This window comes from Marmota flaviventris, chromosome 3 (assembly GCF_047511675.1).
Source record: "Marmota flaviventris isolate mMarFla1 chromosome 3, mMarFla1.hap1, whole genome shotgun sequence".
NCBI classification, from domain to species: Eukaryota; Metazoa; Chordata; class Mammalia; order Rodentia; family Sciuridae; genus Marmota; species Marmota flaviventris.
Window position 1 is genome coordinate 129,697,349 of NC_092500.1, and position 12,616 is coordinate 129,709,964.

General features: G+C 37.4%; 1 protein-coding gene across 1 annotated transcript in view; it reads right to left on the reverse strand.

Annotated features, from left to right (window-relative positions):
• LOC114079386 (ovostatin homolog 2-like) overlaps window positions 1-12,616 on the reverse strand; it is a 55,239-nt gene that overhangs the window by 17,417 nt on the left and 25,206 nt on the right. Inside the window, exons 16-20 of the mRNA XM_027920629.2 lie at window positions 6,817-6,987; window positions 5,887-6,031; window positions 2,083-2,185; window positions 1,400-1,628; window positions 652-781 (exon numbers count right to left, since the gene is read on the reverse strand). Coding sequence (XP_027776430.2) covers window positions 652-781; window positions 1,400-1,628; window positions 2,083-2,185; window positions 5,887-6,031; window positions 6,817-6,987 — 778 coding nt within the window. The remainder of the gene's footprint in view (window positions 1-651; window positions 782-1,399; window positions 1,629-2,082; window positions 2,186-5,886; window positions 6,032-6,816; window positions 6,988-12,616) is intronic.

Genomic DNA, 12,616 nt, shown 5'->3' on the forward strand with positions numbered 1-12,616 from the left:
ATTAATGACATTTTGAATAAATGATGGGTGTTGAAAAGAAAAAAAATAAGGCACATTAATGAATGAAAACGTGATCTTTATTTAGGATATGATGTGTGGACTTGTCATGTTATAGAAATTAACATTTATATTGTGCTTTTGTATTATAATTTTTTTTATGGAACTGGAGATTGAACCCAGGAGTGTTCTACCTCTTAGCTGCATACTTGGCCCCTTTTAAAAATTGTCCTTGAATTTGCAATCTTTCTGCCTTAGCCTCCTAAGTAACTGGGATTAGAGACATATACTCACCTACCCAGCAACATTTATGTTGTATTTTAATAACATTATATATGTATGCAAGTGAATGGGATTTTGCTCTATATATTAGCAACCAGAAATTAGATAAGAATAGAGTTTTTTAAAATATTTTTTAGTTGTCAATGGACCTCTATTTTATTTATTTATATGCAGTGCTGAGACTCAAACACAGTGCCTCATACATGCTAGGTAAGCACTCCACCACTAAGCCACAACCCTAGCCCAAGAATAGAGTTTTAATGCAGAATAATGAAAAAAATAAAAAATATTTATTTAGAGAATTTAAGGAAAACAGATTACTGAAAAGGCTTGTTTCTCATGGAAGATTGGCAGGAATATATAGCTACTGACCCAATTTCTTAGGTATCAGAGTCCAGAGGTATGTTTTCTTCTCTCCAGCCTGGATAATCTCACTGCCATTGCTTTTCAGGGTGTTGATGTTGGCTTCATAATTCTGAGATGCTTCTAGTTGAACAGATACCTAAAAAAGAACCAAGACAGTGATTCATTAACTTAAATACTGTAATGTTATTATCCCATCTTTCTTCTTATGACAATTCAGCTTTATTGATTTTGTTTTGTTTTGGTTTGGTTTGGTTTGGTTTGGTTTTTGGTGGAGGTACCAGGCATTGAAATCAGGGACACTGAACCACTGAACCACATCCCCAGCACCCCCCCACACACACTTTTTTTGTATTTTGTTTTGAGACAGGGTTTCGCTGTTGCTGAGCCTGGCTTTGAACTCATGATCCTCCTGCCTCAGCCTCCTAAGCCATTGGGATTTCAGGTGTATACCACCATGCCCAGCTGACTTTGTTTTAAGTTAGCAAAATTAAAAGATACCAGATGACTCTTCTTGTAAGAAGATAAATATGGGGAAATGTGCAAAATTATGAAATGCTATTCTCAAAACATTATACAAATCATTGCTGTGAGTTAAGGCAATTGCTTTTGTTTGAGGAATGTGGAACCAAGTCTATTCCTTTATAGTATCATTTTGCATTTGAGAGTATAGACAATACAGTGATGTTGAAGAAGAATATTAAGAAACTTTTAGTTTTGTTAGATTTTGGCTTCCATATAAAAGAGAACAACTTACCTCTACACAGGTATTCAGGTAACTGAAGACATTGATGATCAAATCACACTGCTCATTTTGAACAACTGAAAAGGGGGCAACGATTTCAACAAAGAAAGATTGAGAAGCTTCCAAGGAGACCGTTGATGAAATACCAAATCCAGCATCACCATTCACACAGAAGGCATTTGCCACCCATTGGGTTATGGTATCAGGGATGAGGAATGAAAGATTTGCAAAACCTGAGGAACTGCAAGGAATGATGATTACCAAAACACATTCTTTGAACTAAAACCTGAATTCAGTGCAGAGTAAGCAGAAGCATATTGATTTAAGGTTAAAAAAAATGAGTTGTAGTGCTTGGAAAGGTCATTAGATAAAAATCTTGAGAGCTAGATTTCTACAAAACTTAACCTTAGAAAGATTATATTCTTTAAACAACACATTAGTTTTTTGTTGTTTTTTTTTTTTTTTTTAAGAGAATCAGCTTACATCTATCTGAATGAAATTTATAGAAGAGAAATCTTTGGTGAAAAAAAAATCTAGAAGAAAAGACAAAAAAAATGATTGGTATTTATAAGTGAATGATACTATATATTTTACAAATATGGCACAGTTATAAATATCTAGGAGCATAAGCTAATGAATAAAAAGAAAAACAAAACAGAAATAAAGATACACAAAGAAAACTGTTAAAAACTCACTCAACACTGACAAGATCCCATATCCATGTCTCAGGAAAGTTTGTTCTTACTGTTTCAATTATAGCCTGTTCCGCATAATTGACATCTGCTGTGAACTCAACAGCTAGAGAGAGAGAGAGAGAGAGAGAGAGAGAGAGAATGAATTATTTAAAGAGAATAAAAATATGTGAAGTACACATGCCCAGAGTGACTTAGTGTGTGTGAAGCAACACAGAATATTGCTCCTGGTACTCATTGTTGATAAAGGGAAATCTCAATCTATCAACATTTTGAGATTTGAACCTCTACATTAAAAACAATAACAAATAAAAAAGAATAAGAATACATTTTTCTTCCACAGTCAAATTTAGAGAAAGTAATGTCTACTGATTTAATTAAGTTTCCCATCTGACATACCAATGCCTGTCAATTCCACTAGCTAACATTAGCTTTGCTAAAATTCATAAACAGCACATTAGTTTTTTGAATTTACTAACATTTACATAATTTCATAAACTCTGACATTAGTATTTATAATTCTCAAGAACAGGTTTTCAGCTTTGTGGTCTGTAGACTGTATCTCACATACTTTAACAGTGTTGTTTCCCGAATAAGCACTACTGTTAACCTGCACAATACCTTATCCTAGTGTTTTTCTTGTCTGTTTTGAAGGATGAAAACTCTTCATTCTTGATTTGTTCCTAGCAACTCCGTTGTAGGTCTTCTATTATGTACTGTTTCCCCATTGATACCCTGACACATGACTTAATTGTAATACTTAGTCTGATGCCTCTTCAGTCTCATCTTTCAACTTAAACTCTATCTTGAGCCCTAGACTTATGCATCTGGGCATGCATTTCTTGTGGATACTTTACAGGCATTTGAAACATAACTGGTCCCAAATTCATTATGTATCCCTCTGCTTCTCTCCATTTACCCAAGTCAGAATTATCTTTGATCCCTACCTACCCTGCATTTTCCAGTACTCATCAACCTACAAATGTCATCTATTTACAACTTGAAAATAACTTATAGACATGTAAGTTGTTTACTTCTAAATTTCTACTGCCTTTTGATAGTAATCCAAAGCCACCACTGTCTTTCACCTGAATTTACTAACATTTACATAATTTCATAAACTCTTAAGCAGTCTACATCCTAATCCCCTTTTCCTCATAGCTGCCATAGAGATCATTTAAAAACACATAGTACATTGTCTGCTTAAAGCTTGTTAATGGTATATTGAATTAGAATGGATTCTAAACTCTTTAAACGCCCTGCAAGGTTTTCATGATCTGTTTGCTTATCATTCTTGCTTCAGCTGGGCTTGAGCTCTTGCCTTGAGCTCACCTTCTGCTATTCTCAAGCAGGGCTTCTTAATTCATCTTTTATAGTAGTTCCCTTTTTACTTGAAATATCATTCTCTTTTTTGTGATACAGTATCATCTATCTTTCAGGTCTCCGTATATTATTCCCCTAGGAGCATTTCATAGGATCTTGAGAAATTTAGGTTTTGTCTATTCAAAGTTATATATTTCCATTTAATGCACTATTCCCCAGTGTTTGTAAATACCTTGTTAATTGTAATACTTCCCTCTTAGAAGAAAAGTTCCAGAGAAGCAGAGATTAAGTCAGTGTATTTACAGCATACACTCAGTACTCAGATTCAATAAATATTTCTTGAGTGAATTAATAAATGAATGATTAAAGAGAAAGTATTTAAAAGAATAGCTTTGGGTTTCCATATATTTTAATTATGGATAAAGAAAAGTTTAGACATTCTGATAAAGATCACTAAATATGGTTTAATCCATTAGTAAGAGTAGACATCTTGACCAGACTTCAAAGTGGTTTCAACTTTTAGAATTTATAAGGCCTCTTACATACTCATTCAACCTATCCTTACATAAAGTCTTCAGGCCCTTAATTTTCCTCAGGTGAAACTTCCAACACCCATTTCCAGAATCAGCCCCACTTTAATCACTAGACTAATCTCCATGTGAGGCCAGAGGGATTTAAGGAATGCTATTCAAGTCCTCTCAGATGCATTGGGAATACAGCTTTGATTTCATTTCTATTATGGTGGACTTGTTCTATTTTGCTTCCCTGAATATATTTCTATATTAGAAATCTGCATACTTATATTAATCATCCAAGATTATTTCCTGGTTTTGTACTTATAGTCCTTCTAACTGGAAATGGACTGGTATTGGAACACATATCTCTGAAACCAGCTCTATGGCTATCCAGGAATTAAAATATTTCTGCCTTCAGAACATGAGACTGACATAGATAGACAAGGTTGATAACCCTTTAGCCTGACTAACCAAAAGAGAGAAAAGACCCAAATCAACAAAATCTGACATGAAAAATGATACCACCCAATCCTTCTGAAATCTGGAGGATTATTAGAAATTATTTTAAAAAGTTATACTTTAATAAACTGGAAAATCCAGAAGATATTGACAAATGTCTAAGCATATACGACTTATCCAAATTGAACCATGAGGTTATAGAAAACCTAAACAGACCAATATAAAGCAATAAGATTGAAGCAGCAATTAAAAGCCTTTCAACAAAGAAAAGCCCAGGACTAGCTGCATTTTCAGCTGAGTTGTATCAGACTTTTAAAAATGAACTAATGCCAATACTTCTCAAATTATTCCATGAAACTTCAGACCAATATGTCTGATGAACATACATACAAAAATCCCTGATAAAATATTAGCAAACTACATTCAATAACATAGAAAGATGATAATATACCACGATCAAGTGGGTTTCATCCCAGGGATGCTAGGTTGGTTCAACATACATAAATCAATAAATTTAATTTATCATTAAAATAGAGTTAAGGACAAGAATCAACAAGGGATTCTCCAACAGGGGATTAATATCCAGAATATAGAAAGAACTCAAAAAATTTAACACACACACAAAAAAATAAAAACCCAAATGACCCAATTAATAAATGGGCAAAAGAACAAAGCAAAAACCTCTCAAAAGAATACGTATAAATGGCCAACATGAAAGGGATGGAAATAGGAAGAACTGGGGTCTGAAGTGGAAGAAATTATATTCCATGCACATGTGATTATGTCAAAATAACCCCAATATATGTATAACTGTAATGAACTAATAAAAAATAAACTAAAATAAAATACCTTCTGCCTTTGACTCTGTACTTTGTTTTCTCTATATAATAAAGGTATGATGGCCACATAAGGGATCTCATTTTCCTCTGTCATACTCATTTACAATGACTATCCTCTCACACATTACCACACACTGATTGATCCTATACACTTCTTTTGTTCTACCAATAAAAATAAAATTCCTCTCATATCTAAAGACAATTATTCCTTATAGCCAAAAAAATATATGTATAACTATAATGAACTAATAAAAAATAAGCTAAAATAAAATACCTTCTGCCTTTGACTCTGCACTTTGTTCTCTCTATATAATAAAGATATGATGGCCACATAAGGGATCTCATTCTCCTCTGTCATACTCATTTATAATGACTATCCTCTCACACATCACCACACACTGCCTGATCCTATACATTTCTTTTGTTCTACCATAAAAATAAAATTCCTCTCATATCTAAAGACAATTATTCCCTATAGCCAGAAAAATAATAATAATAATAATATTTCTAGCCTGTCTTATTCTGTTTACTGAACTTTAGGGTGTCTAGTTGTAGCCCAAAACATTAAAATTCACACTTAAATTCCAAATTTTCTGTGGTTTTATCCCCAATACACCTAATTTTAAGAGTCATTATGAATATCCCCCAACACAAAATTCTAGATTACGCACATGCACTTCTAGCTGGAGCATTTTGCATCAATGCATACTCTCCTCTTTTTAGATAGACAGGCCTAGGGAATGGCAGATTATTCTCCTCTGAACATATTTCTGGTTTCCGATAATGGAGATTGGTAAAGGCTTTCAGACCCATGTCCTTTTAAAGAAACAAACAGGAAAAAAAAAGAAAGAAAGAAAAGAAACAAACAGAAAGTTCATTCCTTTCATGTAAGACATACAAAAGGCTTATAGTATTGTAGTAATAAATAGATCTTAAATAAGCATATTTTCTGTGCTAGCAAGAGTATGGGGTCATAGGTGTCACCACTCTATTTGACTTAGGGAAAACTCCTAATTTATAGGAAAAATTATAATAATTATTATTTTTATGTGTTACCATTTTGCTAAGTGTTATACATCATTATTCAATATTACTCATGAAATCAGCACTAGCTAATTAACAGAAAAAGCACCCCCCCACACATACACACAATGGACACTGAGTAAATTGAAGAGTTGGGACTTGAGCTAACGTCTGTCTGATTCAATAGCCCTGTTCTTATACAACTGTGATTCTATTATACACATCCTTTCATGAAAGCCTCAGCACAGCTATTTTGTAGCCTAGGTATATATGGAATCCAGACTATATTTTAGCCTCTTGATTTGACTTTTTCTGCATAATATTTTTTTGGATGATATATTGGGTGACTATCTCATTACTTCTAACCTGAAGCTTTATAATTTCAGCAAAATATTTTCAACAGAAAAGAGAAAACTCAACAAATAATGTCTCATTTTATATAAGACAAGTTTGGAATACTGTATTAGCAAATTACTGAAACTAAATCTCAAATTAGGTGAGAAACAATTAAACAGACATTATGAATACTAAAATTAAAATTGAGATAAAATATTTTGTAAAATCTTCAATGGTCTTACCCTGACAATATCATAGATGTCTCCATCTCCATAGTTGTTTATAGGCATATAATACAAACCATTGTAGAACATATTCTTCTGAGGAATGCAAGGGTTCACCTTACCATCATCTAGGTTGAGACCATGGTAGAAATAACCATATGGTTCTACGTTTGGAAGCAGGTTGTACACCTGTGTGGAAAACCATATGTTTCTCAGTGGTTTAAATCACACCTATTATAACAACAAAATTGAAAAATTTTGTGTCATAATCATTTACTCTTTTCCTCTTCTTTAAGAACAAGGGACTAATATTTAATCCGATTTTTTTAGTTGACTTATTATTTCAAAATAAGAAACCAACTTTATTTTAGGCAGTCAACGTCATATTCACAAAAATTTTCCACCCTAGTGTAGAATTTTGGAGAGTATAAAAGAGTTTGTTGAGATCTAGCTATTGATTAATCCAAAGCTTAGTACATAAAGAATTCATTATTCTTATTAATAATGCTAAGTCTATTTCCAGGTCCAGAGGATAATATTAACTGCTTGATTCTAAATCTTCTCATGTAGCTTCATAAGAAAATACCAAATTTAAAAAAGAGCAAGTAATAATATCCTTGACTTATATCATTAACATGACTTAGACACAGAGAAAAATTCTATGATCTTCCAATTGTTTGTGGAAGATGAGAGCTCCTAATGACACTAAACATTTGAGGGTGCATAGAACTGAAGAGGGAAAGTTTGAGAGAATCATGAATAAAAGAAAATGACATGGAAATTAGAAGAAACACATTGAATCAACTCAAAATAAAGCCCAACATTTGTACTGGAAAATAATTTGATCAAGAGAGGTGGGGTACTGACTATTGCAGACAGGGCAGGTAAGGAGAAAAGGATGTAATGGGATAACATTAAGGATACTACAGAAACAAAAGAAGAATTTTTCATTAAAAATTATTTTTGGCAGGACATAGTGACACACCCTGTAATCCCAGGGGCTCGGGAAACTGAGGCAGAAGGATCCCAAGTTCAAGGTCAGCCTCAGAAACTTCATGAGGCCCTAAGCAACTCAGTGAGAACCTGTCTCTAAATAAAATATAAAAATGGGCTAGGGATATGGCTCAGTGGGTAAGCATCTATGGGTTCAATCCTGGGTACAAAAAAAAAAAAGTATTTTTGTAAAATAACATAAAAAGTATTTTTACCTATGAACACTACCTATAAAATACTAAGAATTAGAAAAAAATAACTCCATATAAAATTGCTATAAGGGAAATAAAAACTGCAAATAAAAACATCTCAGCTGATGAAACATCTCTACTCAAGTAATTAAGTAAATAAATAAATAGAGAAAAGCCATCTCCAAACATGTCAGTATAAATGAAATGTTCACATGCTGGCATTTGGGTATTTTAAAACACTGTGAATTAGAAATTTAATATAGAATAAAAATGGGTGAAACAAAAAAAAAACATAAAATAACAATTTAATGAACTCCAAAATAGATGAAATAAACAAACACATCAAATGCAAGTATGAAAGTACAAAAGACCTCAAGAGAAAATGATCATAATAAAACTCTAAAGACAGTTTTGGAGAAAAATAAAAGAATGAAACAGGTCATAGGCAACATGGTTGCATTGCAAAGCAGACAAAGTAGTTGTACTACATGGATGGAGTCTTTCAAGAAAGGGAAAAATAAAAAATTTAATGTTAAATTATAATTCAAGATGAATTTTTAGAAATAAAAAATGTAGTCTATATATTCCATGGTTCTACTGGTAAAGCTTCAACCAAATAATAAATATTGAGATATATTTTACTTAAACTATTAGATTTTAAGTATTGAGACGGATAAACCTTCGAGGCCTTCAGAGAAAAAGGTCAAATAACCTAGAACAAAAAAATAAATTAGGCTGAAGTCAGAATTCTTAAATACAGTATTAAAAGCAAGGCAATATTGGAGCTGTAATTCCAAGTAATTTAATGTATGAGCCAAGAATTTAATGTACAAATAACTGTCTTCATGTGTGAAGAAGTCTTTAGAAAAACAATTTGGAATATGAAGTCTTTTAGGGAATTCTAAGCCTATATGACCTTCTGAGGAAACCAGTAGAGAATGAGCTTTATGTAACCAAAAAGTGATGAGGAAATTGGTAAAACATTGCAGATAAGAGGAAAAAGTCAGAATGTAAGCATTATATGTTCAAACAAGAAAAAGAAGCAACTATAAAATGAAACAAAAGGCAAAGAAAGGCAGAAACTAAAATAAGATTATTAACTGTTGAGTAGATAATAGGTATAAGTCAAGAATACTACTTAAAAATAACTAGCTATGGTGGCTCATCCTGTAATCCCAGTGGCTTGGGAGGCTGAGACAGAAGGATCATGAGTTCAAAGCCATCCTCAGCAATGGCAAGTTGCTAAGTAACTCAGTGAGAACCTGTCTCTAAATAAAATACAGAATAGGGCTGGGGATGTGGCTCAGTGGTTGAGTGCCCCTGAGTTCAAACCCTGGTACAAAAAAAAAAAAAAAAAAACTAACTAAATTTCAGGGTTAAACAAGAAGTGTGAGACACTGGGTTTGAGCTCCATAACTGCAAAAGGAAAGAAAAAAAGTTTAAGCAAGAAAAAAGTGAGATTACGGTATTAAAAAATATAACCACTAAAACAAAATTTTGATCTGACATAAATACCAAAAAGAAAAAAAGATATCTTTAACAAAGTACAAAAAACAATAATGATTTAACAGTAATTATAACTAAAATAATGATAGAATTCAAGTCTAAATATATAAATCATTATCAATACAAGTGAAAAAACTTAATTCTCTTTCAAAAACAACTTTTTTTTTAGAAAAAAAAAAGCAAAACCCAAAGATATATTTATATAAAAATAATTAAGCACAAAATTTTAGTGTTTCAAAGAACAAAGTTAAATTTAAAGGGCAGGTAAATGAAAATAATGAGGTAGAGATTGCAGTCCTCCTGATATCAGGGAAAAATAAGAATTAAGGCCAAAATGTTTCAAGTAAAACAGAGAATTGTGATTTATATTGTGAAAAGCTGCAATTCATAATAAAGTTTCAACAATTATGAATACCTGTGTCTCATGTAACAAAGCAGAAACTACAGAGAGAGAAAAATATGAAAACAATACTTACAGGGTATTCTTATATACTACTTTCAGTATAAGACAGGCTAAGTGGATTTAAGAAAATAGGCAAGAATAAAAAAATCTAAATAATCAGATTTAAGGGTACTAAATAAGATAATAGAAACTATATCTTCTCAACAAATGGAAGCATTGTCAAAAACGTATTTGGGGGAAGGAAGATGGCGGCAAGGGGAGTGCATTGCCCCCGTGTGCTGCTTCACTGTGTGGGAGTATGACAAGTCAGGACGGCTAAAGGATATCTTGTTAGGAATTTCCAGCAATAGTGGGGTGCTCCGGAACCTGGAGGAAGGATTTCCATCGCACGAGGATCAGCTACGGGGACTCAAACGTGAGAGGTTTGTCGCACGGAGGGTAACACTGCTTATTCAGCAAATCGCCCCGCGGCTAGAATCTGCAGCGTGCGCTGGGATAGAGACGCAGGGTTACAGCGCTGCAGTTTCTGCCAGCCGCGCAAGCACCGTACTCAGGGCTGAATTCTGGGTTCGAGACGGGGGAAGGAAGCGGTCCATCTCGGTTCTCCACACCGGTCAGACCACAGAGGAGGCCAGCAGCCACCATGTTGGTAAACTGACGTCACCACCGCTGTTTTCGACTGACCGCAGCTCATTCAGCCATAGAACAGGTAATTTCAGGCTGCAATTCGCCTGCGGCTTGCAGACAGATTGCTAGGGCTCAGCGCCTGGGTGCTTCTTAGAACCTGATCTTATCGGAGTGAATACCCAGCGCGGGGCGGCCGAGTTCCGGCTCCCGGAACCGCCCTGGCCCAGGGCTGCTGAGCCTGCGGAGGCTGCTTCTTGGACCCTGCGCCTACCAGAGCATACAACAAGCTCTAAGCAGCCGAATTACGGCTCCCGGAACTGAGCCCGCGGGGACTGCTTCTTGGAGCTTACATTTATAGGAGCTTACACCGAGCACGGAGTGGCCGAGTTCCGGCTCCCGGAACTTCCCTGGCCCGGGGCTAGGAGCCCGCGGAAACTGCTTCTCGGTCCGGGTCCTGCTGAGGGCCGGTCAGGACTCACCCGGTGCTTTGGTTGCCCGGCAAGGGGAACGAAATGCTGCCATTCGCATAGGATACCAACATGGCAGAGATCTGACGTCTACAGAAAGCGGCGGAGGAGGGAACTTCATCAATACCAGTGGTGACATAAGCAGTTGGTCTCCTGGTAGGGGGGGTGAGGCACAGTCACCCGAGTCTCCTCAATTTGTCGTCGAGCCAGAGGGAAGGAGCCGGGCCGCCGCCAGCGCCCGAAGCAGGCCCAGCGGCTCGCCAGCGTGGTGACCGCGTGACCCCAATTGGAGAGGGGGCGGAGCGGAGCCGCCACCCGCAACCACAAGGTGGGCAGACCCGCGACCCAGTGGTACATGGGCGTGGTAGGAGGGGCAGGGCAGAGCCGCGGTTCGCGCTTGCAAGGTAAACAGACCTGTGTCAGCCTGGCGGGTCAGGCCCAGTGGCCTGCCAGTGTGGTACACACGTCACCCCAACTGGAGTAGGGGCAGAGCAGATCCTTCTCCCACGCCCGGATCAGGCCCTGCCGGTGTGGTGGTCACGTGACCCCAATTGGAGTGGGGGCGGAGCGGAACCGCCACCCGTGCCCGCAGGGTGAGCAGACCAGTGATCAACCTGCAGATCAGGCCCAGGGGTCCGCAGGCGTGGTAGGAGGGGCAGGGCAGATCCGCCGCCCGTGCCTCCAAGGTAGGCAGACCTACAACAGACCAGCGGATCAGGCCCAGGAGCCTGCCGGCGTGGTACCACCCTAATTGGAGTAGTGGCAGAGCAGAGTCGCCGCCCGTGCCAGGAACAGGCCCAGCGTCCTGCAGGCGGGGTAGTCACGACACCCCAATTGGAGTAGGGGCAGAGCAGAGCCTCCACCCGTGCCCGAAAGGTGGGCAGATCTGCGACCGACCAGCGGGACAGGCCCAGTGGCCTGCCGGTACGACAGACACGTCACCCCATTTGCAGTAGGGGCAGAGTAGAGCCGCCGCCCGCGCCTGCAGGGTAGGCAAACCTGCAACCGACCGGCGGATCAGGCCCGGTGGCCTGCCAGCGTGGTACACTCGTCACCCCAATTGGAGTAGGGGCAGAACAGAGCCGCCGCCAGCTCCCAGAACAGGCCCAGTGACCTGCCGGCGTGGTAGCCACGACACCCCAATTGGAATAAGGATAGAGCAGAGCCGCCGCCCGCACCTGCAGGAAAGATACGCAAGCAGTATGAAAAGACAAGGAAAGAAAGGACCACAAGCAATGCAGGTCAACGCAACTTTAGAAGAGGTAACAGCTGCAGCAGATGGAATGTCAGATAAAGAATTCAGGATATACATGCTTCAGATGATCTAGAGTATCAAGGAAGACATTAAACAGCAAAATCAGACAATGAAAGATCACTTCGACAACGAATTACGCAAACAAATCCAGGAAGCAAAGGATCAACTATACAGGGAGATAGAGGTTATAAAAAACAAACAGAAATCCTAGAAATGCAGGAAGCAATAAACCAACTTAAAAACTCAATGGAGAATACTACCAGCAGAGTAGAACACTTAGAAGATAGAACATCAGACAATGAAGACAAAGTATTTCAACTGGAAAACAACATAGACAGCTCAGCAAGACTGTTAAGAAACCATGAGCAGAACATCC